The following is a 26,859-nucleotide window of genomic DNA, read 5'->3' on the forward strand; positions in this document are numbered from 1 at the left end:
CTATCGGGCTGCAGGATGCTCTCCGAACAAGAGGCGACTTAGTGTCTTGGCGCTATGGGGAAGAGTGTGGGGAAGGAGATTAGAACAGAAAATACAGTGGAAATCGGGGTTTGGGGGCGCTCTTTCCAAGCGGGATTTGCTGGGCTTTCCCTCTACACAGGGATCCGTGTCTGGGGCGCTAATTTGGTTGCGCTCGTTCTGGTTTTGCACAGTCTAGTTTGGCGGTTGGGGGCGGGTGCCGACTGAAACTGGGGTGGGGGGTGGAGGGGAAGGGCTAGAAGGTGCTGGGTTTGCCCCTCCGTTTCTCTAGGGCTCCCAGTGAGGAATGGGGATCCGGGGATCAGGGTCTAGATGTCTGGTTTCAGCTCCCTGAGACCCCATGGGAGGGGGGAGAACCGGGCTGGAGAGCTTCCCCCAGCGGTGGGGACGGGGGGCTCTGCCCCCGCACTCCGGGCTGGAGCCAGCACGTAGCCGGCAGTGGGGCAGCCTCCCACGGGTCCGGTGGGGCTGGTCTGGCCCGGCCAGGAGGGACGGAAGGGGAGGAGACCAAGGCAGCCCAGAGTGAGGGGCTCGGCCGGCCGGACAGACCAGGGTGGCGGGGACCGAGGCAGCAGCTCCACTCGGCTCCTCCGGCGGGGTCCCGGCGATCAGCCGCGCCATGTGCTGGGCTCTGGCCGCCGCCTTGCTGGGGACGCTGCTGCTGCTGCTGGCGCTGCGCTGCCGGCGGACGCGGTGAGTGACCAGCCTGCACCTGTGCCCGGAGACAGGGCAGCCCGGGGAGCCTGCGGGTGCGGGGGGAGGGTCCCCCAGCCAGCGCCCGGCTCCAGTGATCGGGGTCCTGGCGGAGCCACCTCAGGCTCCGAGACCACGGTGACGGGCTCAGTGGGGACCTAGGTAAACCTCAGGGGGGGGAGGGATAGCTCAGTGGTTTGAGCATTGGCCTGCTAAACCCAGGGTTGTGAGTTCAATCCTTGAGGGGGCCACTTAGGGATCTGGGGCAAAATCAGTACTTGGTCCTGCTAGTGAAGGTAGGGGGCTAGACTCAATGACCTTTCAAGGTCCCTTCCAGTTCTAGGAGATAGGATATCTCCATTAATTTAATTTAAATTTAAACAGAGCTCCTGCCTTGCCGGCTCTGATCCTGCCCATCGCTGAGCATCCGCAGCTGCAGGTGGTCCCGGCCCCACCGTCAGCACGGGAGTGGGGTGGCGGCTGCACGTGCATGGGTGTCTGGGGGGAGCCGCTTCCTCCATCGGGCTGCTGCCCTGCCCTCCTTTAGCTGGGCCAGCAGTGGAATGGTTAACCAGAGGGAACGGTGTTCTCAGGTCTCTTCTCCAAACCCCACTGAACCATCATAGGCCAGAACCCCAGTCACTGAGGAGTTGCAGGATACAGCGTGGGGGGGGGGGGAGAAATTATTTCTCTTATATACCAAATGCTGCCACCTCCTCGCTCGATAAATTCAGGCCCTGGCGCTGCAGTTCCTACTTATGTAACTCTCTAGCCCGGAACCAGTGGGTTCTGCTTAGGGGTCACTGTGAAAAGAGGAGCAGAAAGGAGGGGGAATGAATCCTGTGAAAAAAATATAGATGAAGGGAAATGTGAATACAGAGAAACTGTGAACATAGGAGAAGGGGACAAAGGAAAATAGCGACTGACAACTTAAAGGCAGTCCATATAACATGTATAGGTAGGGTGACCAGATAGCAAGTATAAAAAATCAGGACAGGGGTGGGGGGTAATAGGTGTCTATATAAGAAAAAGCCCCCAGAATTGGGACTGTCCCTATAAAATCAGGACACCCTATGTATAGGGCATGCGCGTGGGCCAGCCTCCCTTTTAGGGAATGTTATTTAGTCCGTAATAGGTTGCACAGGATTCCCTCTAGATAGGAAAAACACATTTTAAAAACAAGTCTGAATTATTCTCGGGGGAGGAGTATGACCCATGGGTTTAAATGACCGGAAAAAAACGTTTGCAAACTCAAACTCATTCGACAGAGCTATGAATTAATTCAAGTTTGCAAAACCTTGAGCTCTGTGAGATTCACCCACTGCCAGTTATTGAGCCAGGGCACCACCGATTGGCAATTTGAATCCGCTGATTAGGATGGACACCGCAGTAATCGGTCGAAATCAGCGCAGATTCCCTGTTTAATGGGGTTTGTGTAAAATCCTCTCTGCAAGATCCCAGAGTGTGGTTTGAATTGCTAAAGACCCCAGTCTCAAGTTCGTTTGGCTCCACACAGGCCCTTCTTTACACCCCCTTGCCTCGTAATGAATACTGGGCATTTTGAAAATGTTCCCGGGTAGTTATTTCACTGTCATTGGGCCAGACTGTGTTCTTGGTTATATTGGTGGTGTGAATCTGGAGTAATTCCATTGACTTTACTTTTTTACACCAGTGATAATGAAATCGGAATGTGATCCCGACCCTTCAAAATGAAGGCTGTAACAGTGTTCAAATCCCAGCTCCTCGAGTGGGTGACCCAACAACAAGTGAGGGTACAGTATTGGATTTGCCTTGCTCAGGGAACAGATGGGCAAGTCGTGCCATCACTGTTCCCTTTGAGCTGGCAGGGGAATGAAAAGGACAAGATTCCTCTTTTTTCCCCAAAAGCTCACACCTCTTGTCAACTGTCTGAAATGGGCCATCTTGATTATCACTACAAAAGTTTTTTTTTTTCCTCCTGCTGATTATAACTCATCTTAATTAATTAGCCTCTTAGGCTTGGTCTACACTTACCCCCCAAGTCGAAGTAAGGTACGCAAATTCAGCTACGTGAATAACGTAGCTGAATTCGACATACCTTACTTCAAACTTACCGCGGTTCAGACGCGGTCCACACGCGGCAGGCAGGCTCCCCGTCGACTCCGCGGTACTCCTCTCGTTGAGCTGGAGTACCGCAGTCGACGGCGAGCACTTCCTGGTTCGATTTATCGCTTCCAGACCAGACGCGATAAATCGAACCAGGAAGTTCGATTTCCAGCCGCCGAACTAGCGTCTAAGTATAGACCAGCCCTTAGAGTTGGTATGGCTACTCCCACCTTTTCATGTTCTGTATGTATATATATATTCTTACTATATGTTCCATTCTATGCATCTGATGAAGTGGGCTGTAGCCCATGAAAGCTTATGCTCAAATAAATTTGTTAGTCTCTAAGGTGCCATAAGTACTCCTGTTCTTTTTGCGGATACAGACTAACATGGCTGCTACTCTGAAACCTGCCAATTTTCATTTACTCAGAGCAATGACGCCTCAAGTGAGTTTGTGACAATGGAGCAATCTGAATGCCCAGATATTTTAACAGCATTGCAGTCCTCACTTTGGAATTGTGGATTGTTTTTCCACTATCGTAGGGATCTTTCAAGGTTGACGGTGCTCAGTTTACTGCATCCCATTGTGCCTTGGTATTGCATAGGATTGAGAATGTACTCTATACGTGTTGCTGTAGAATTATGATTTATTATTTTTACAACACCCAAAAATGTGCTCTAGTCTTTACAGAATGGAGCATGTTTGCAGTGTTGTTGTAGCCGTGCTGTAGACCTGAAGAAGAGCTCTGTGTAGCTTGAATGCTTCCACCTTCCACCAACAGAAGTTGGTCCAGTACAAAATATTACCTCGCCCGTCTTGTCTCTCTTAGAACAGCGTATGGCAGATTCCTCGTCTAAAGCACTTACTATCCAAAAACAAAAACTGCAGAAGTAAGGGGAAAGGATGTAACATTTGCCCCGGTATATCTCTGTCTTGTCCTTAACATACTTACCCTTTGCTGTGTAGACAAAAACCTGCGGCTCGCCCGTGCCAGCTGATTCAGGCTGGGGTCTTAGAACCCAGGCCCAGAAGTCTACACTGCAATGAAATAGCCCTACACCCCAAGCCCTGTGAGCCCAAGTTGGTTGGCATGGGCCTGCCGTGGGTTTTTCTTTGCTGTGTAGACACACCCTTTTTCGTATCTATGTTATTGACATACCTAGCCTTAATATGGTGAGTTACAGATGCAATAGCATGACAGCTTTTAATCCTAAAATGTCAGTCTTTTGTCAGTTTGCAAGACCCATAGGATTATTTTAATGCACTTAGGTATTTCCATTTAATTTCTTCTTTTATATTGGCTGTATTAGAAAGAGAATAAACCCCCAAATTAATATCTTTTTGTCACTAACGCTTATGTACACTATTATACTGTTTAGCCAGCATAAATCTGAGACACTTTCACTGAATTAAAAAAAAAAACCCCAACAACCCACAAACACTTCCTTTGAACTGCTAATTAGTCTTTGCTCCTTTATGACTCAGGATAGTAATTACAAATCCTTTTTTGGGTTACGCCTGTGGAACCCTGGAGACTTTAAAAGATTCAGAGTGGGGTAACCCAAATGCAGTTTGGCCATATCATTCTGTTCATGTGATGTTATAAAGCATGGTTGATCTATGAAACAAAGCAAGGTGCAGATGGTAATATCGTTTCACACTGACACACCCATAGCATGCTGGAATGCAGACGTTTAAGTGCCAATGGTTATTAAACAACTGTAGGGCAATCCTTCCGCAGGCTTTAAGAGCTTTTACCGATTCTTTTTTCCAGGCTACCGAGTGAACCTCCACTTGACAGAGGTTTTGTTCCTTGGCTGGGACATGCTGTGGAATTTGGAAAAGATGCTGCCAGCTTCCTGTCTAAAATGAAGCAAAAACATGGCGATATTTTCACAGTAGGTGCCAGTTGTGAATTGCCTGTGCTGCCTGGGTTTAACTCCTGCAGAGTGCACAGTTCAGCTGTTCAACCACACGTAGCCCAGAAAGCTTTGTGGAAACAGCTTTGATTGTATGCCACAGATAAGCATAGATATCAACGAACCTTTCCTCTTCTCTCCTGGCCACTCCGCCTCTTCCTTCCCCCGCTTACAGTAAGTCAGCCTGGAGCTGCTTTTAAACTAAACAGGGCACGAGTGGCTTTATTTTAGAAGGCTTTAACATCACCTTTCCTACGTGCCACAGAGCAGCTTTGTTTTTCATAGCAACATATTTTTTCCCATACCTGGATTAGACTACATATTGGTGTCTTCAGTCCATTCTGCCGCCTGTAGGGACCAAAACTTGATGCTTCAGAGGAAGGTGGATGCCCTCATAATGTTGTACAGTGTTGGGGGGTGAGGGGAAATGACCTTAGCACTGTTAAAGTCAGTGGGAGTTTTGCCTGAGTGAGGAGTGCAAGTTGGGTCCCTTAACTTGTATAACTACAGGTGATGTTCAGAGTCATAACATTTTAGGTCCTAAGAATCCTGAGCCCAGATGTGTAACAGTGACCAGGTATGTTACCATCTTGATCAGTGAGTTTCTGTGTTTCCGTGGGAGCATGGGAGTTTTTCAGACCATCAAATATGCAGTCAAAATAACATTTTGGAATGATTTGCAGATTATTGCACCTCAGCTGGTGTAAATCAGTGTGCCTCCATGGAGGTCAAAGGCCCTGCACTACTTTGCACCAGCTGAGGATATGTGCTCAGCTGGGAATAACGAAGGAAAAGAACTGTCTGAGTTATAGGACTTATTACTGCAGAGTTTGTCCCACTGTTTGGTAATATTTCACATTTTTAATCTATTATTGTGTTCATTAAGCTAATAGACCCATTAATTTTGTATTGTGGATTGTTTTCCTTCTTTAGATCCAGGTTGCCGGGAAATTTATCACCATCTTGTTGGACCCTCACTCGTATGATTCGGTGCTTTGGGAGTCAAGTTGTCAACTAGATTTCAGCAAATATGCACGCCTTTTAATGGATCGAATGTTTGATGTCAAACTGCCTGACTATGACCCCAATGAGGAAAAGGTCATGCTGAGATCGTGAGTATGATACAAAAGAAAATTTGTGTCAATGTCTCCAGTTTGTTTTGGGATATTATTTTCCAGTGAGAGAGCCAGGCAGTTCCTAGTATCCAGGAGGTGATGTTCCTGGTATCCAGGACAGGGATATTAACTACAGTGTAAGTACAAAGCAAAATGGAAGGGGATAAGACCTGAGGTCTATCTAGATTTTCCCAGCGAGTCACTCAGTAAGGATGAAATGACAATGGGCTAACTGTCCTAGATGCCTGGCTTCTAAATACTAGAGATGGGTGCACTAGGAAGATGGATAGATCTTAATCTATCTTTAACTTTAAAAAGAAATAGCCAATAATAGCCCTGGTGGGTTTAAAATGTAACATGGTGTGGCAGCAAAAAAAGACTAATGTGGCTTGGGGTTGCACATGCAGAGCAGGGGATGATAATCCCTCTATGTACGGCTCTAGAGAAGCAATGCCTGATGTACTGGGTTCAGGGCAGGGCACCTCAGGATTGACTAAAAGGTATAGACAATTGTTTGACTACACTTGTGGTCCATTCTCAGGGCCGGTGCAACCACTAGGCGAACTAGGTGGCCACCTAGGGCGCCTAGTGGTTCAGGACACCTAAAAGCCTGCTCGGGCGAGGAGATGGAGTGGAGGTGAGCTGGGGCGGGGAGGGCCACCCACAGTAACGAGGGGGGGGGGCGCACAGGGGAACCACTCCCCGCCCCAGATCACCTCCACTCTGCCTCCTCCGCTGAGCACACAGCCCCCACTCTAATTCTCTCCAATTGGCGCCGCAAGCCTGGGAGGGGAGGAGAATTAGAGCGGCGCCGGCGTGCTCAGCGGAGGAGGCGGAGCGGAGGTGAGCTGGGGCGGGCTCCCCAGGCGGGGTTAGCTTCCGCGGCGGGGCAGGGGGGGCTCCCTGGGCGGGGTTAGCTGCCGCGAGGGGGGACTCCCCAGGTGGGGCTGGCGGTGGGGTTAGCTGCCGTGGAGGGGGGCTCCCCAGGTGGGGTTAGCTGCAGGGGGGGTAGCTGCTGCAGGGGGGGGGCGGCGGGCTCCCCGGGGGGGGGGGGGGCGGGGGGGGTAGGTGCCATGGGGGGGTCCTCTGGTGGGGGGGGCAGGTGGGCGTGGTTAGCTGTCGCGGGGGGGCGGGGGCGGGGTTAGCTGGGTGAGGGCTTGGCGCAAGGTGGAAGTTTCGCCTAGGGCGCGAACCTTCCTTGCACTGGCCCTGTCCATTCTTAACAATGTTCAAGAGACCAAATTACCAAACGTAGCCAAATTCGCTGTCTAAAGACCCAGCAGTACAATGCAAAAAGGAGATATAAATTCCCCTCCTTCTGGGAAGCAAATTCTTTCACTGTGTTCACCTTGCACAAAAGGTGTGCTTCACAGATACATCTTCAAACTTGATTGTGTTTATATTATGGTTGTTTCCAAGCTAAAAGCCTCCTATATGTCAATTCAAAGTTTAAGTTTAACCCACTAGTTTGTGCCAGCTTTGTCCTTGGTACCTGAACATAAGAACGGCCATACTGGGTCAGACCAATGGTCCATGTAACCCAGTATCCTGTCTTTTGACAGTAGCCACTGCCAGCTGCTTCAGAGGGAATGAACAGAACAGGTAATCATCAAGTGATCCACCCCCCGTCGCCCATTCCCAGCTTCTGGCAAACAGAGGCTAGGGACACCATCCCTGTCCATCCTGGCTAATAGCCATTGATGGACCTATCCTCCATGAACTTATCTAGTTCTTTTTTGAACCCTGTTATAGTTTTGGCCTTCACAACATCCTCTGGCAAGGAATTCCACAGGTTGACTGTGTGTTATGTGAAAAAATACTTCCTTTTGTTTGTTTTAAACCAGCTGCCTATTAATTTCATTTGGTGACCCCTAGTTCTTGAGTTATGAGAAGGAGTAAATAACACTTCCTTATTTACTTTCTCCACACCAGTCATGATTTTATAGACCTCTATCATATCCCCCCTTAGTCGTCTCTTTTCCAAGCTGAAAAGTACCAGTCTTATTAATCTCTCCTCATATGGCAGCTGTTCTATACCCCGAATCATTTTTGTTGCCCTTTTCTGAACCTTTTCCAATTCTAATATACCTGGCTATACTTTTCCGTATCTCGTTTTGAATACTACATTCCAAGTGTTGATGAGCCATGCAAGTACTCCCTAGCTGTACTTGGTACAAAGTATTCATGCATCTCTGCTGTGAAAAGTTTTCTGTTTTCTAATGCCAAAGCTAATGTCAGCTTTGCAAAGTGCTGCGAGATGCTTGACATGGGTGAACAGAATTGTGGGAAGAGTGTAGTACATTCAGTTACCATAACTTCCCAACAACCATATATATATATATGTGTGTGTGTATATAAAGCATATATTATATTAATACCATGCACATAATACCTATTAATGTGGTATGTACTACACCAACAAATATGTATTGGCTATCATCAGTATGTGAATCACGTGGGTTAACTGAAGGGGAGCTCAAGAAGAGCAACAAAGGTTATAAGGGGCCTGGCTAGAGGGATTAGTTTATAAAGAAGAATTAACACCATGGTGGGGAATATAGATAACTTAGCTAAGAGTCATCCAGATTATGTCTGGGAACAAACCTCGCTTGTATATCAGTCTCGCTTTTCAGCCAGGCAGCAAATGTCATGTTGACCCTCAGCGCTGACTCTGGCTGCACAGGGCACGGCGATGCACGATGTGTGTGTGGAAGGAGAGGACATAGGGAGTTCCAGCATGTCTCTTGCACAAGCAACAGCACAGGGTCTCTCTCTTCATAGCACCAAATAGAGCTCTCGGCGCAATGGCCAGCAGATATGCGTGCGCTGATGGGGACTAGTGGGAGTGCATCGGTCAGCTGGAAGCTCTAGCCAGCAGCAGATGGGCTGCACTTTAATGCTGCTCAGAGTAGCAACAAAGTGGGCTCCACAATGCAGTGCCCCCAACCCTCCCCATGGTGTCCTGCCCTGGATATCAAGCTTCAAATGGTAGAGCCAACATCAGGAAAAGTTTCTGGTCTCTCCTGCCAGTTAGGGCAGGATTTAGACCTTACAAATTAGCAATGCCTGTCTCACATTGTCTGGACATCACAACACTTGTACACCAGCAAATGCTGTCCCAGCCCTGAAACCAGTAAAAATCATCCTGAAGCAATTACAGTTACTCGGCAGGAGACAATAATAAGCAGCAGAGCCCTGGGGCTGTCATTATTTTACTCTCCCTGGGATCAATATTTACATCTAATATTTTAAGATATTAGAGAGATTTAATGACTTCTTGCTGTGTGATATCAGCGAGACATGTTTAAACCCTTTAAATAAAAGCGGGGGAAGCAACCTGGCTGGAGATAAATACGCCGACCACATAGTTTACAGTGGTAAACAAAGCCCGCGGGAGAGTGTACATCTGATGGAGCACCGGCAGCGTGACTGAAAGCAATGAACCATCATGTTTATACTCGAATGGCATAAAAATAGGACAGTCTGTGGTCTGACCTTCTGGGAACATCTCTGCTTCACCAATAAATACATCACACCGAGACATGAATGGCTGAAAATAGCTTTTAGGTGCACTCCTCCCTTCAGATTATTTGTTTGCCAATGGAAGTTTTAAGGCCTGGGAGATGTTGATGTGAATCGTTCAGACGTGTGACCCTCATTCAGACTTCGCCCTCCAGTCTATAGGTTCAAAAATTGCTGGACTCTCAATTGCTAGGAGGGAGCGGCTTGACCTTATTGTGCTGATGCAATTTACAAGGAAATGGGGTTTGGATAAAACCAGGCTGGTTTCAGATGATATATTCTGCAATATTGCATTTGCACATTGGCTGAGGGCACTCATCTTTTATGGTATGCACTTTCTTTATTGTGCTCTTGTGGGAATGTTAACATTACGTTACACTGTGTTAGCGCTCTGGTGGTCACCCCGAGATTGGAAGGTTGGCAGGTTCATTTGTCAGTGCGCCTCAGGTAAATTGGTCTGAGCAGCGTAGTGTTCTGAATCAGCCAGTGTGAACGAGCACAGCTTCTTCCCCGGAAAGGATTGCTGCTGCAGTGCTGTGCAAGCCCCCCTGAGAGTCCTACGTGGGAAGTCCCAGGCTGACAGTAAGCTAAGGAGAATGGCCCATAATCGGTCCCTTGGAAACCATTTGAGTAGCAGGAAAAGAGCAGTGGCTCCAATGTGGTTAATGACGTCACAGAATAGCTGCTCATTTTAAGAACCACGCTCCGTGTACTAGCATCATGCAATGCCCAAGTTCCAGTTCATTGGAAGTACAGCATAAGAAATGTACAGTAGCCTCCATGGAAAAACGTTGTACTGTTGCAATCAAACCTCTCAGCTGACCAGTGGCTACCAGTAGAGGCAAATCCCTGCTAGATGTCATAGCAAACTGGCCTTTCTTTTGTTAAGTCTATAACAGCCACTTTTCCACACAGGAGTACAAAACAGTTAAGGCACTTAAAATACATCTGTGTAGATGGCATCTCCATGTTCATCACTTATTCCCTTTCAGTGGCTTCTATCCCAGAACATGGGCCCAAAGCAAAAATCCAAGTCCAACCTTCAGCCTCACCCCCAAATGTTGGGGAACATCCAATGTACCTTAGAACTGTGCAGCTGGTTTCACTCTCCATAATGGGCAACAACAGAATCCAGATCAGGCCACTTTACGGTGCCCTAGTGCAGCATGGAGAATTCTGCCCAGCACTTTCCCCTTTGCACAGAACACAGGTGCTTGGGCTGTGCAAGTGACTAGGTTCAGATACCAGGGATGTGTGTGATATAAATAGGTGAGACTTGTCCCTAGCTAAACACTGATTATAGAACAGTAAGACTTGTTGTATATGAAAGTGTTTCACAAAGTAACTTCTGCTTCTGCAGGGCTCTGCAAAACAAGAACCTTCCATCCCTCACCAAGGCGATGTTCTTCAACCTTCAGACCCTTCTGCTTTCTGACCCAAGCAATTTGAGCCGGCAGTGGACAGACGAAGGCTTGTTTCATCTCTCCTACGGTATGATGCTCAGGTAAGTGCTGCACTATAAAGCTTTCGTCCCTTGGGACTGGAAGGGGAATGACATCACAGTCAGCTGTACTCCATTTTTTAACAATTGTGTCTTGTTTAAAAAAGAATGGATGTTTGCACCAGGTTTTAAAGATGCAGGGCCTGCTGTGGCTCTCACACCAGGGCCGCCCAGAGGATTCAGGAGCCTGGGGGGCAAAGCAATTTCGGGGGGCCCTTCCATAAAAAAAAGTTGCAATATTACAGAATACTATATTCTTGTGGGGGCCCCTCCGGGGCCAGGGGCCTGGGGCAAATTGCCCCACTTGCCTCCCTCCCTCCCCCCCCCCCGGCGGCCCTGTCTCACACTGGTGTCAATAAGGAGCAATGGCACTGGAGCCAGTGAGGAGGCACTGGTGTACAGCAAGAACAGAATCAGGTCTGGAACGTGCTATAAAAGTGCAGGTATCATTATTTTATCACTATGAACACTGATTTTTTTTGAGCATATCTAATACTTTAAAACTTTAGTCACTGCTGCCTGGTTTTGCGCCTTCTTCTTTCCAACAGTCTGTTTTAGGGGCAAATGGAGAGAGGTTTTTTATTCATGAAGGGATAGGGAAGAAGCAGAGTGATCTAGTAGTTAAAACTCTGGCCTAGAAGTCAAGAAAACTTGAGTTTGCTTTTCCAGCTCTGCCTCTGACTTGCAGCATAACCTGGGACAGGACAGGTCACTGTAGGCCCAGAATTAGGAGCCTAAATATGGGGCTTGATTTTCAGAGGTGCTGAGCACCCACAGCTCTACCTGCCTTTGGGTAGCCAGGTTTGGAAATCTTGGTCTTAACTGTGTTTCACTTTGCCCATCTGTTGATTGGGTATAAGAACACTTACCTGCCTGACAGAAGTGATGTTCATTGACATATAGAAAACAAATGGCAGGGCTTACATGGAAAGTTCTATAGAAACAAAACCAGGGTCTGCTTCTGCCAGCCTTACTCCTAATAGCATCTTACTCCAGGAGTTAGTGTCAGTAACATTAACACCGAGAGGGCTCCAAACGGAGAAATGAAACAGTGACGTTTTCTTTTTACTGAAACCCCAAGAAAAGAGACATTATAGAAAAGGCATATTTGGCTCATGACTTTTTTTTTTAAAGCAGTTCAATTAGGGTTGATTTTGCAAACCTAACATTAAATTAACCCCCTGTGTGCCATAGGATATGCAAAATCCATCCAATGGTCTATGGAACTGACCTGCAGCATTCGTTGTACTGGACATCCTACACTGTTAGAAAAGCATAGCTAAGGCATTGGTGCTGCATTAAACATTTCAGTGGCACTTACAAGTTTACAGCATGGCAATGTTCGGATTGTAAACTGTGGAGGGAAATATTTATTTGTTTAAAAATAATTATCTCCAATAGAATACACACACACACAATGCCACCTGATAGAATTTCTGTTTGCTTTTTAAAAAACCTAGTAGATTACACACAAAATAACTACATTAAGAGAATATTATTAAGGTTGCAAAATCAAGCATTCAAAAGTTAGGAAATACCAGAATGAAGGTTTCCTGTGCAATGTTAATTCGTCCCCCTTGTGCGTATGAATTATTATACTGCCTTTAGTTACATGATCGCATACTATTTTTATCATGGGATCCCTGCCTCATTCAGTACATAGGTTGGACCTGGTGTGGGGATGAATTAGGGTTGTACATTGAGCAGGCTGTTGTCTAGGACCCCCGCCTCACTTGTTGCAGAAGTTGGAAGGTGTATAATTAATGAGATGGGATTTCAGGAAGAGAAAGGACAGTCTCATGGTTAAGACAGTTGAATGCTGTCCTGGAGAACTGGATTCTATCCCTGCCTCTGCCAAAGAGTTCCTGTGTGATCCTAGGCAAGTCACTTCAACCCAGATGTTCATAGGTGGTCACTAGTGATATGTTCTTCTCTTTCTGAGGATCCATCTTGATACCTGGGGTTATATTTGCAGAAGAGCTGAGCACACACAGTTGATCTGTGCTTTGAACACATAAAGTGCTATGTGATGCTAAATACTCTGAAAAATCAGGTCCTAGTCATCACAGATTGGGAACCCAAAATTAGTAGAAACTTTTGACCATAATCTCTGTGCCTCAGCTCCCAGTCTATTAAAATGGGGATAATCTCCTCACTGGGCAATGGTGAAGATAAGTTAATTAATGTTTGTGAGGACTCAGATACTATAGTGATGCACATCATAGACAAGCCCAGGAGGAGATTAATAATTCTACCTCCAGAGCAGGGGGTTGAATAGTATGCAGCAAATAAGGCCTGGGACCACACACTGAACAATGAGGAAAAAACAAAATGTTGAATAGCTGCTCATTAAGTGAGGGCCACCCATCTTGTCTTGTGCACTGACTGAGGCAGGGAGCCTGTGGAAAAAATAAATGTGATCATGTAATTAAACGCGGTATAATAAGGCATACTCACAAGGGAGTGTGTGTGCAAATTAAGGTTGCAGAGGCAACCTTAATTCTGATGTTTCCTAACTTTTGAGTGTGTGACTTTACAACCTTTTGTGTGGATGTAATATATAAAAACCAGGGGACTTTAGTGTGAGCTGGATTAGACTCTAGTAAAAATATGCAAACAGGCATAATCAGATGCAACAAATCCTATATAATGTTGGACTTTCTAAGGACAAATCTTTCCATGGAAAGCAAAGGGAAACGGATGCAAAATAAAACATCAAAACTCTATTTATGCCATTATCCCGTGTCTTAAGAAGTAACTGTTGTTGCATATGTCATCTAAAAGGTTTCACTATACATTGCACAGAGCCTTTTAATTCTATGTTATATTAAGATTAAAATACTAAAAACATTGGGCGAAATCCTGGCCCCTGTTCAGCTCAACGGGAGTTTTGCCCTTGACTTCAGTGGAGCCAGGGTTTCACCCATTGCATTTTAAATACAAATGTATTTGCCCTTTTTGTTCCAAACAGAGCTGGATACCTGACCCTGTATGGTAATGAAGAAGAAAACTACAACGATCCTTCTTGCCAAGATAAAGACCGGGCCCATTCTGCTGAGGTCTACAGTGCATTTTATAAATTGGACCAGCTGTTGATGAGAGCTGCCCGCTCCATGCTAACGGCAGGTGAGTGCCTGTGGGCCAGAAAGAACCATCCACTAGGGCAGTGGTTCTCAAACTTTTGTACTGGTGACCCCTTTCACATAGCAAGCCTCTGAGCGCGACCCCCCTTATAAATATATAAAGAAGTGTTTTTAATTTAACACCATTATAAATGCTGGCAGCAAAGCGGGGTTTGGGGTGGAGGCTGACAGCTCACGACTCCCCAGGAAATAACCTCGTGACCCCCAGTTTGAGAACCCCTGCACTAGGATGACCAGACAGCAAATGTGAAAAATCGGGATGGGGGTGAGGGGTAATTGGAGCCTATATAAATAAAAGACTCAAAAATCGGGACTGTCCCTATAAAATCGGGATATCTGGTCCCCCTACCATCCACATAGACATAGGCCACATATTCAAGCATGTTAGGCATGCAATTATACACCTAATTTGTAGATACAGTTCATGCAATTGCACATGTAAATCAAATCATATAATATGCCATTTGCATGCACCACAGACACTTTGGCCAGTTCCAAATGTAGCTGGCCATTTGTACTATGCCTGTACTCCCTGATCTGCTTCCAGTTCATTTCCAGGTGCAATTTAAAATGTGGCTTTAACCAATAAAGTCCTGAATGGTTAAGACCCTCAGTACCCCAGGAACCTGCCCCTCTTTCCCAGGAGATACGAAGGCGCCTGAGGTCGTCTGAGGCCTTCCCTGCAGTGCAAGAATGGGACCAGATAAATTGGCCATTGTGTTTCCTTTGTGTGACACTTGGAGAAGTCTGCATTGGCCCTGCATAGTCTGGTGTGGAAGGTGGTGATGGCGCAGGACAGCAAAAGGGCCTCCTGATCCCCATAACACTCCATGGTGTGGCAGGAGTAGTGACCAGATGGGGCTGTACTGCAGCTCTGCCCCTGCCATAGGGCTTGGGTTAAACTTCCCCAGCTCACGTGGAACCCGGTTACCTAGGCTTTCTGCTGGAAAAGAGAATGTCGGCCTCATTGGAATATCAGCACGGCCACATGGAGTAGTCTGGAGTATAAGGGTTTGTCTAGCAATGTGTTAGCTGTGCGTGCTCAATCCCAAGCTTCTAAGTAGCTAAAGTGTTTTTAAACATGACTGTCTACACCCAGGGCTAAATGGGGTTCAACAGCATGCTAATCAACACATTTTCTAATACAACTCAGTTCCCAGTGTAGACAAGACATGGGAGGAGCATTTCTGGCAGGGAGATGTTGAACACCTCACCATGGAGAGGTCTAACTGTTCCTCATCCCCAGCCTTCTTATGGATTTGCTTTTGACCTCTCCTTCCAAGGTCCAGCACACGTGAGTAGAGTCTCACTATCAGGGATTGCTGAGAGCACACAGGAAAGGACCATTGCTCTGGAAACCACCTGGAAATTAAGCCATTTAGGTTGGAAGCAATTTCTGAGCAGGGCCCTACTTTTACATAGGAGCTATTCTAGAAGAGCAAGTATGGGCAGTTGATGGCACCATTGTGAACGTTTTAAATTTCCTTCTATCCGTGTCACTTACACTTTAGACCAGGAGTCACTAGAACTGGTGAGCTGCAGTGTCTCTTAATATTTATATTAGTAACAAAATCTCTGCCTTTGTTTATGTGCAGCGGAAAAGAAGGAAGCTGCCAACCTCAAGGGACATCTCTGGAAGCTACTGTCTGTAAAAAGACTGAATTCCAAAGCCAACAAAAGCCTTTGGCTAGAGAGCTACAAGCAGCACCTAGAGGAACTGGGAGTGGATGAGGATATGCAACCCAGAGCCATGCTGATGCAGCTCTGGGCCACACAGGTAAAACCATCTCAGCTCTTTCAGGGAGATAACAAGATGGAGAGAAAGCTAGAAATTGCCTTAGGACTAACAATGATGATACTGATTTCACTAGAGAGGTTGTGATGCCCCTGGGAAATAACAAAGAAATTCTAACCGCATGGGGAAAACATCAAAGGAAATAAAACACCCACCTGGATTTAAAGTAATATTGTGGCAAAGCTAGGGCCAAGCTGGGAACTTCCTCGTGGTTGTTCTGAACTGGAAGACCACAGTGGGAATAGAATATTGAGCTTCCTTCTCCAAAACACAGGTCTGCACCACTTGAGAGAAAGGAGAATCGTAGGATTGTTAGCAGTGTAGGATCTGTGACACATAGTGGAGCCCTTCTGATTCCCTCCAGTTGAGGGCAGTGGTGAACATATGCACTAGGTCGAGTCTGTTCATTACAACATTTAGTTTCTTAGAGACACAAACACAAAGATGCAGGTCCCACTCCTGCAGTGCAAGGACTTGGCTCTGTACTTAATGTACCCAGCGTGGCAAATTTCACCTGCAGATTGTATGGTCCTTCAGCAGAGTGTTTCAGGACAGTGAGTGATCATGAACCCAGCACCGTATCAGCTGCAAAGCTGACATGCCATCTTTCATTCACTGTGTGTGTGTGATCATTCATTGTTCTGAGGCCCTTTTACCGAGGGCCATATGAGCTGCAATACCCAAGTCCAATATAGTGAATGATAGTTGCCATGAAACTTTAACCGTGATTTTTACAGAATTATGCCTGAGGCGTTTGGATATTATCACTTGTGTGCACTGAGACAAGTCATGCGAATTAAGCCTAAATCGGTTCTGCGCATGTAAATTCTGTGGAGCAAATCCTCAACTGCTGTAAATTGTCATAATGCCATTGATATCTGTGGAGTTGTGATCATTTATACCAGCTGAGGAACTGCCTCTATCTGTGTGTAAGTGCTAGCGTGCAAAGACTGTGTGTGTTAACTCATTACACACACAAGTAGGAGTTCACAAATTGCCCCTCTATGTGCACATTTCCTCACGCACCTGCTGGACAGGTACATAACGTAAATCACCACTAGGGGGTGGTGTATGCCTTATTTTAAGACGTGTTCGTGTCCTTGGCCAAGGTGCTGCTTTTCCAGGAGAAGTAATCTATACTGTCTGGCACAGAACACAGATGACAGTCTATCCCCAGGCATTTCCAGTTACATTTGATCACATCTGACTTCCTGAGCAAGGACCTTTTCTAAGCAGCTGTAGTTTCAGACCTTTTTAAAAAAACACTTTCTCCTGTGTGTGACCTAACAGTTCGAGGGAGCATTTTCACATCCCAGATCCAGATATTTTACTGGAGACGCTCAAACAGGCAACACTTCAGATCACTGTGCAGCTAGTGAAAACCACCGCATAACTTCTATAGAATCCTAACCAGGATTGAAAAAAAATACCCATATGTAGGGGGTCTTGTTTCTTCATGACTAAGGCTATGATTTTGTCATGGATATTTTTAGTAAAGGTCATGGACAGGTCACGGGCAATGACCAAAAATTCACGGAAGCCGTGACCTGTCCCTGACTTTTACTAAAAGCATCCCTGACAAAATGGGGAGGGAGGAGGGTCCAACATCCTGCCCCACTGCATGCAGTGGCAGGGAGTTGCGGCCCCTCACCCCTTCCCACTGGCTGGGAAGTTGGGGGGGTATCCCGCCCACTGCAGGCTTGGAGGCAGCTGGGGAGCTGGCAGGGTATCCCCCCGCCTCCCATGGTGGTTCCCGCGGCAGGGGCTGGGTAGCTTCAGGGATCCCCTGCTAGCTGCAGGGGGCTGGGGAGCTCCAGGGATTCCCCCGCTGCCCTGCAGGGCCAGGAGCTGAGGGGGGAGTCTGGGAGCTGGGAGGGAGTCCCCCGCTGCCACGGCCGTGACTTCTGTGCCTCCGTGACATACTCGTAGCCTTATTCATGACACAAGGGAGAGTTATAGAGCAAACTTTTAATAGAGATTTAGATCAGAATTTTCAAAAATGGGTACTTGAGGCTAGTCATCTAAATTTGTATTCAGGCCCTGGACCAAATATTTATTTAAATTGGACACCCAAAATCAGAGGCCACTTTTGAAAATGTTGACAACACTGGAGTTACACTGGCGTATAAGAGTGGAGGATCAGCCTGACAATTGTCTACAGACAGTGTGGCTTAGTGGGTAGTGCACCGGATTGGGACTTAGGAGACCTAGATTGTGTTCCCAGCTCTGCCACCGGCCTGCTGAGTGACCTTGGACAAGTCACTTTAAGCTCTCTGTGCCTCAGTTTCCCCCATCTGTAAAATGGGGGCAATAGTATTGACCTCCTTGGTAAAGCACTTTCAGATCTACTGGGCAAAAGTGATAAGAGCTAGGTATTAATATTATGATATGGTGTATACATTCCTTATAATGATCTCAGTTTATCAAAATGGTTTGTTATTTACAGGCCTGATTGAAAATCCATTGAAGTTAATGGAAAGTCCCCTTGGATCAGGCCTTATGTCTGTATCTTAGAGGGATATAGCTTCAAAATCCCATTGTAATACTGATTTTCCTTAATTCAGTTTTCTGCAGTGTTACCTCTGTGTTTTTGCTCTAGAAAAAAGTTGGCCTTCCTCCACAAACTGCTTGGTGTATTTGAATGGAAAAAGTAGGGCTCAGTTTTTAATAATAAAAAAAAAATTATGGGGAGAGAGATTCAAAGGCACAAATGGCAGTTGTGGGCCTTAATCAACTGATAATATCCCATAGGTAGCCTCTCTTTTGTGTAATAATAGTTTCTTTGCTTTGTAAAATTCAGTTCTGTTGTTTGTTACAGTGATAATATTACACTCATTTAAGACTTCATCCAAACACCATGGAAGCTAATGGAAAGATTCTCATTGACTTCAGTGGGCTTTGGATCAGGCCCACCAGTGGGCATTTTGCCTGCAGTAATACAGAAGAGAACTAGAGAGACTAGGTGGGTGAGGTAATATCTTTTATTGGACCAACTTCTGTGGGTGAGAGAGACAAACTTTCGAGTTTACATGGATCTGGGACTGACCTGAAGAAGAGCTCTGTGTAAGCTCGGTATCTTGTCTCTCTCAGCCACAGAAGTTGGTCCAGTAAAAATATTACCTAACCCACCTTGTCTCTCTAATATCCTGGGACCAACACGGCTACAACAACACTGCGAACTAGGAAGAGAAGTGTTACTGCTCCAATCTCTTTGAAGTATTTGAGCTCCTGTTATCTGCCTCAGTAATATACATAATTGCTGGAAAGGCATTTGCTTTAAAACAGTCACTGAAATAAATTCAGCATTGACTTGACTTTTCAGTGCTTTGTTCTTTTTTTGGTTTGATCTCAGCAAACAACTCTTCCTTCAATGACATTGCACTGTGCAGTGGGCCAAAACTCTCTTTAATCACAAGGAGAATTTACTCAGCTCATGTAGTTTTCTGGAATATAATCTCCAGGAAGAGGAAAGATACTTTATTTTTTCTAATGCATGACTATGTCTGTTCCCTTGCAACACGAATAATTAAATGGTCATATGCATTTATAAATGCCTCTATTTTAATTAAAAAGTAAACTGCCATGCTTGAAAATTAGGCAGGATAAAATGTCATTGCACTTACCAAAACAGAATGAATTATTAAATTGTATACTCTTCTCTTTAAATTACTTAGATTTAATGTACTGTATCTGCACTCCATATTGACACCGATGCTACTGTGCTTTTCACTTAATCACCACAATAGTTTTAAAAATAAGAATGAATATATACAGTGCTGGCCCATCAAGTACTTCTCTTTGCTGGTTTGACATGGGGGCATATTTCCTCTTGCACTCTGGAACAGCTATGTCACTCTAGCTGCACTCTCACTTAATAGTGGCTTTTATTATGATGATTATTATTTGTATTGTGGTAACACGTAGGGACCGCGGTCAAGGACCAGAACTCCAGTGTACTAGGTGCTGTATAAACACAGAACAAAAAGACGGCCCCTGCCCTGAGGATCTTACAATCTACACTTTAGGAGGCCAAAAGACAGTATCACCAAACCCAAGTGTTCAACACTTATGAATCAAAATTAGAGAGACAAGGTGGGTGAGGTAATATATTTTATTGGACAAACTTCTGTTGGTGAGAGAGACAAGTTTTTAAGCTTCTTCAGGTCCTGGGATAGATTTAGACACAATATAACTTAGTGAGAGCTGCTGACTGCAGATGAAATGGAACCAAACCCATAAAATAGGGTTATGTGGGACTTAATTGGTGCATAAGCTTTGTGCAGGCTCTCTGAAATCACTCTCTGTTTATATTACATCCCACTCACCACAATACAATAGGTGGGACATGATTCCTATGATAGATTTCCCCTCACTGGATGCAAAGGGGAGTGTGAGTATTTATCTCATGGGCATACAAGTACTTTTCTATTCAGTAGCTGAAACACTGATAGGTAAATCCTTGCCTATTATTGTCTTTGTAAAATTCTCCTGTTGCTTCAGAGAATCTTATTAAAATGAGTACAGGTTTCCTACAGTGGCTTACATTTTATGCCTTCACTGTCTGCTACTGCCATACACTAGGCTGCCTTGCTGACTGTAGGATACTTGACCCAGTAAATTCTGCCATCCACTTTTTTAACGGCAGAATGGTGAGATCTTTCACATTTCTGAGGCAGCCATTTTGTTCTGGGATACTCTCATTAATAATGTACAAGAGCTTGAAGGATACTTATCCTTTAAAATCAGTCCTTCAAGAATTGTTTTATGTTAATTTTCAGTGTTGCCAACACATTCCTTTCACTTATTGACTGAAAAGATTTTGCTTGTAATGAAAATTGAATTGACATTGACTTATGTTTTCCTTTTGTGATGTAATGGAAATTCTGTTTGTTCCAATTCATCTGCTCACAATTGTGATAACTCTGATTCCTTCTGGGCGTTTTTATTTTTAGGGTAATGCAGGTCCTGCAGTTTTTTGGCTTCTCCTGTTTCTTCTAAAGCATCCTGAAGCCATGGCAGCAGTTCAAGGTGAATTAGAAAAAGTAATTAGAATCAGAGGACAAACAATGAAACAGATGCAAGGCATTAGCCAAGAGATGCTGGACAGCACTCCTGTTTTTGGTTAGTACATCTCTTTTGGGGACATCTGTGTACCATTTGACTCAAATTCTCTTTGGTAGTTTAGGACATTTTCAAGGAGTTTAGGCCAAAATTGCAGGCGCAAAATGTGTATGCAATCATGGCCCTAATTTGCACATGCAGTTAATGTGCTTGCTCATGCAAATCAGAGAAAATCTGCATACAGCTGTGTCTAGCTGTTGTAGAAGAAATCCCAAGTAAATGAATGTCAAAATGTAGGCATGCAACTGGCATTCTCACTTTGCTCTCACAATTGTGCCCCTTAAAGATTTAAAAACCTGGCCTACAGCCTGCTAGGTACTATTCAAGTGTTAAATTAACTAGACTGATGTTAACTGCAAAGTAAAACGGTTTCATTATACACCATTGTTCAGTGACAAAGCTAGATATAATATTTAAGCCATAGAAGCTGGTTTTTAAACAGCATTTGGGAAATGTAAATCTTATTTTCTGCATACTTTGGGGAACACCTCTTCGCCTTGGTTATGTTTTCTATTATCTAGCATGTGCATTGCTCACCTCTTTTCTATTCAATAAAATGCATCTACATGATACATTCTGATCTTTAACCTGCTCTCTGCATAGTGAGAGTAAGTAATGCTGTTGTGAGCAGTCATCCCAGTTTCAATAGCCACACTGAACAGATTTAGTGATAACTTCTTTCAAGAAGTGTTGTTAGAGAGGTGGGAGTCGCTGTGTTAGTATATGAAGCATAATCTTTTACATTGGGTTAATGACTGGATATAATGGCTGCAGTGAGAAGAAATCTGAATCTATTTTAATACTCAATTGATGAAAGTGAACATTCTTAGTAGAGGTGAGAAGGAAACGATTTTCCTGAATTTTTAAGATTTTGAAACATTTTCCTATCCTGAACTGGGGCAAAAAGTTGAAATCTTGAAAATTTCCACAAACACAAAATCCAACTAGTTTTTTAATTGGATCGATTGAAATGTTGCATTTTTAAGATTTTTAAACACTTTTTGACCTTTTTATTTATTTATTTTTACATATTTTTACTATACATTAACTTAAATTTCTAAACAATAAATCCTTTTGTACTGAAAAAACAAGCCTTTTCATTTTAAAAATGGTGAAACAAGACAGTTTGACAATTTCAAAACTTTTTTTCCCCAAAACCTTTCAAAACAAGAAATTTGTTCGATTTCAACAAAATCAGGATTTTCCAATAAATAAATTATTTTGTGAAAAATTTCTGACAGTTCTAATTCTTAGTATTAATAACAAAGACACAAGGCGGGTGAGGCAATATTTTTTATTGAACCAATTTCTGTTGATGAGAGGGACAAGCTTTCGCACCACACACAGAGCTCGAGAAAGGAACTCCCAGCATCACAGCAAAATGCAAGGTGGAACAGATTGTTTAGCATAACTAGTTAGCACATATTGTAAGGGACCATTCAAGGTAGAGTGTCCCGTTAACACCTCTGCAGTCATAGGACAAAAAGAGGGAGGTTGGTGGATTACAGATTGGATTTATGGTTTATTTCAACAATATCTCTTTCTGTCCATGATTTTTGGTGTCTAGCAGAGTAATGTTAACGGGCGGCTCTACCTTGAATTTGTATAGGCTGAGCAACCTACATACTCAAACATGGATTTTAAATGAGAGAGGGATTTCGCCTTGGTTTTGACCATATATATATATATGTTAACTGCACAGGCCACTCTGTAATCAGAAAGCTGCACACATTATTCAGTAACAAAGCAGTTGGCTCCTGAGTGACTGAGATGCAGGAAATAGTTGGATTCACATTTTTTGCAGGAGAATTGCAGAGAAAGTCCTTGAAGACATGGCTAGTATTTCTGTGGTCTCTCCTTTATGTCTAGTTCAGTTTCCCAGGGAAGGCAGGAGATATAAACCCTCTAAGTCTAAGGTATATCTGCCATTTGAATACTTGGATACTTGACCTAGTAAATTCTGCCATCCATTTCATTAGAACTTCATTACGCAATTTATTTTTTGCAGGTATGCAATTCCATTCATTATGCATAAATGTAAAGCAAGCAGCCTGCAGTTAGCTCACTCTTGTTTATTGCATGCAGTAATTCTCTTTGCTTTTCCTCTTGTGCAGACAGTGTGTTGAATGAAACGCTGCGTTTGACAGCAGCCCCTTTTATCAGCAGAGAAGTACTTGCAGACATGCAACTGAGACTGGCAGATGGCAGGAAGTTCAGCCTGAGAAAAGAAGACAGACTCTGTCTTTTTCCATATTTAAGCCCACAGATGGACTCCGAAATCTATGAGGAGCCAGAGGTAACTTTGTGTCATTCTGAATCTTAATTCTTGTGACAATATTCTGTGCTGCTCCCTCTCAGTGTCCCAGCTTTAGTGGTTTGTCTAAAACGATTGAGCTGAGCATATAATGCAGTAGGCTGCATTATTGAACCTGAACTTGGCATCTTTAACATGCCAGTTTGAATAGATGCCCTTTTAGGTTAACTAAATTCTAAAAATAAGGACTAGATTTTCAAAGAGTTTAAGTGGACATTTGTGTGCCTAATTTGCATGCACGCCTACGGTGATATGCTGGTTTAGTGAACTTGCTCAAGCTTCCCTCTAGTGGCTGGACCAAGCAAAGAGCCTGCTACCTTTTGACAGCTAGCAAGGTTGCTCTTTTAGCTGAAGTAGTGGGGTCTTGTGCATTTGGTGTCTCGGGTTTGATCCTCACATTGACTGGCCAACTAGTGCACAGGCAAATGAGGCAACAGCATGTGAGAGGGACCAATTCTGGTTATTTGTGCATGCAGTTACCTGAGCTGTGCATGCAATTCTGCACCTGAACTCTGCAAATGTGGCCTGAAATGGCTAGTATTTAAATAGCCTGGACTTTATTTTGCCCTGATTGAAATTAAATTTAAGAAAAGCTCCATCTGATTCATTTAATGTTGCCACAATCCAGTATTTGAGAGCTGGATCTCAGTGCAGTTCCTATGGTTGTTTGTGTACCAGTTGCATACTCGTCTAGTGGAAGCTGTCCTCTCCCCTTTCTGAAAAGCTGGACTGCTTATCCTCCTCATCTATAGTTTGTGCGGTCAAATGCTTGTGAAGTACTTGAGTTCCTTTAACATTGAATGTACAGTACTGAACATTGGAACTACTGAGAGCAGAAAGGGCTGAGTTATTTGTAACTCTGTTATATGTAACCAGATCTAGAGAACAGTTTTAATATAATCCCATTAAATAGGAATGCACAGAGGGATCTCTTTCCCTGTCATCTGTAGGATGCAAAGGGGTCCTTATAGTGGTTAGCACTGCATAGGAGAGGGAAAGGGCTCTTCTACAGTTCAATCTCAGTAATTACTACAGGCTATATGGACCATTTCCCATTCCCATCCTCCTGTCCCTATAATGCTAACCCCACACCTTCCCTGCAGAATGTGTAGAGATTGGATACATCACAAAGGAATATTAGCACAGTCCAGACATTCACGTTTTGGGCGATGCCCCAGATGGGCTTGTAACTTCTTCAGAAACTGCTAGCACTGTAATTACTGCTGGCTATCTTCTCTCCGATTTGGGTGAATCCTGTTTAGTGCTTTCCAGTGTGGGCGAATGACTTCCCCCTCCCATAACAACCACCTGCTGCTTTAGTGACAGGTTGCAAAGGATCCGATGGCTGCTGTTCCAATTGTATTGCTTCACTCTCTGACTGTCACTTTCATCTTGAAAATCTATCCCTCAGTTACTCTGGGTTCAGTGGCAGAGTAGTTTAATATCAGAATCACTATTCCGATATTAATACTATGTAACCCTTCTGCCAGGCCAAGTGATAGCAGCAAGGGCCGGGTTCAGTACATAGGGGTCCCTTCTCAACAGCGTGACACAGAACCAGCTCGAGCCCCCACCCAGTGACCTGGGAAAATCTTACACACACCCCTGGGCGCCTCGAAGAGGCAATACTTCCCCTCTCGCAAGCACAGAGCCTCGGTGTAGCAGAAAAATGTTTAATAACATGAGGTAAACGACATAGCATTAAATTGGGAAAACACCACAACTAGAGTTCATAGACCAAACCATGAGCGAAGACCCACCCCAGCAAATTGGGCCGTGTCCTTTCCCGTTGGTTCTTGAAACCAGCAACCAAAGTCCCAAAAGTCCAACAACCCCAAAGTCTCTTGGGTCCAGCAACCCAAGAATCACCAAAGTCCCAAAAGTCCAACAACCCCCCAAAGTCTCTGTCCCTGGTCAGTGCAGCCCCAGAGTTCAGGGGGGAGGGGCGCAGGGTGTTAAGGGGCACCTTACGTGATCCGAGACCAACCGGCCGCCTCTCCGTGGGGTTCCGCCGCAGCCTTCACCACGAGCCGCTCCACTCCACCTGCTGTCCCGTGAGCCGCTCCTGCCGTCCCACGAACTGCTCTGCTCTGCTCCGCTCACCGACCTGTGAGCCGCCCAGCTCCACTCCGCTCCAACCGTCCCCGCAAGGCTCCGCTCTGCCAGCTGCTCCTCCAGCTGCTCTGCTCCGCTCCGCTCACCAACCTGTGAGCCGCTCAGCTCCGCTCTGCTCTGCTCCAACCGTCCCCGCGAGGCTCCACTCGGCTAGCTGCTCCTCCAGCCGTCCCCGCAAACTGCTCCGCCAGCCGCTTAGCAATTCAGGCTCCCCCACTAGTTAACACAGCCTCAGTGATCTCAGCTCTTAGTAACTTTAGCTCTTTTGTGATTTCAGCTCATAGTGATTTCAGCTCATAGTAGGGGAGCCCCAGTGCTGGTGCACTAGTGGCCCAAAGTGAACTCAGCTCAGCAGCCTGTAACTAGACTCCTAAGGGAATCAAAGTTAGCTCTGACATTCAACAGTGGAGAGAGGAGAAGGTGCAATTGGTGTTTCAGGCTCACGCAGGGGCCCCACACCACCAGGTACCAATACCTGCCCCCAACCTCTCTCAATTCACTGGGTTTTGTAACCCATGCCCCTTGACAAGCAAATGCTACTTAGGTAATGGTGATGGATTCACTCAGTCCTTCTGTCATACAACAGTTCCACTAGCCTTGATTCACAGAATCAGGGTAACAAAACTTTATTCTTCCTGCCCCAATAACAGAGAAACTGGGGATCCCACACCAGCCAAAGTAACCACTTTTGGTTGCTGTGGGCTCATGCTAGGCGTGTGGGTGTGCCTATGCAAACAAGATCCGCCCTTGGAGTTCTTTTCCACACTCGCCATAATTCACCACCAGATGTCAGGGTAGAGCTCATCCTGACTCTGCTTACATCTATAACACCTCTTATCAGGGCCGGCTTTACCTTTTTTGCTGCCCCAAGTGGTGAAGCAAAAAACAAACAAACAAACAAAAAAAAACATGGCCGCAGCAGTGCCACCGAAGAAGAAAAAATGAAAAAGTTGCCACCGAACTGCTAAAAAGAAAAAGCTGCCGCCAAAGTGGGGAAAGAAAAAAAAAAAAAGAAAAAAGCGGAGTGCCGCACCAAGAATGGACGGAGTGCCGCCCCTTCAGATTTGCCTCCCCACGCACCTGCTTCCTTAGCTGGTGCCTAGAGCCAGCCCTGCCTGTTGTTATTTATTTATTTATTTATTTATTTGTTGTTTTGGCAGGCATCACCAGGTGGTGCTGTAACATATAAGCTCAAAAACACACTTTGGAAGACTGTGAGCAATTGGGAAGACAGGTTGTGGTATTGTTAGCTTAGGGTTATGTGAGGTTTTCTGTAAAGTCAGCCTGGGGAGAGGATGCTTTGCGAGCAGCAGGAGTGGTTGCTTTCAGCCTTGGGCTCTGATTAGAGTTAAGTCTTGAAGCAGAGTCCCTCCCTGTAAACCAGGACTGAGAGTCTTGGAGGAGGGGATTGGCCTGCATGCTGTTTGGGTGATCTCATTTCAGGACGTGTGTGTGTGTGTGTGTGTGTGTGTGTGTGTGTGTGTGTGTGTGTGTGT

At 45.2% G+C, this 26,859-nt stretch overlaps 1 protein-coding gene across 1 annotated transcript in view; it reads left to right on the forward strand.

Moving 5' to 3' along the window:
- The first annotated feature begins 351 nt into the window (after positions 1 to 351).
- PTGIS (prostaglandin I2 synthase) overlaps positions 352 to 26,859 on the forward strand; it is a 35,670-nt gene continuing 9,162 nt past the window's right edge. The window contains 10 exon segments of the mRNA XM_024207349.1: positions 352 to 373; positions 376 to 567; positions 570 to 732; positions 4,593 to 4,716; positions 5,671 to 5,849; positions 10,735 to 10,878; positions 13,847 to 14,001; positions 15,614 to 15,795; positions 20,766 to 20,934; positions 23,049 to 23,230. Of these exon segments, the coding sequence (XP_024063117.1) occupies positions 352 to 373; positions 376 to 567; positions 570 to 732; positions 4,593 to 4,716; positions 5,671 to 5,849; positions 10,735 to 10,878; positions 13,847 to 14,001; positions 15,614 to 15,795; positions 20,766 to 20,934; positions 23,049 to 23,230 (1,512 nt within the window).

This window comes from Terrapene carolina, unplaced genomic scaffold (assembly GCF_002925995.2).
Source record: "Terrapene carolina triunguis isolate 2854851 unplaced genomic scaffold, T_m_triunguis-2.0 Scaffold130, whole genome shotgun sequence".
In the NCBI taxonomy this organism is placed as follows: Eukaryota; Metazoa; Chordata; order Testudines; family Emydidae; genus Terrapene; species Terrapene triunguis.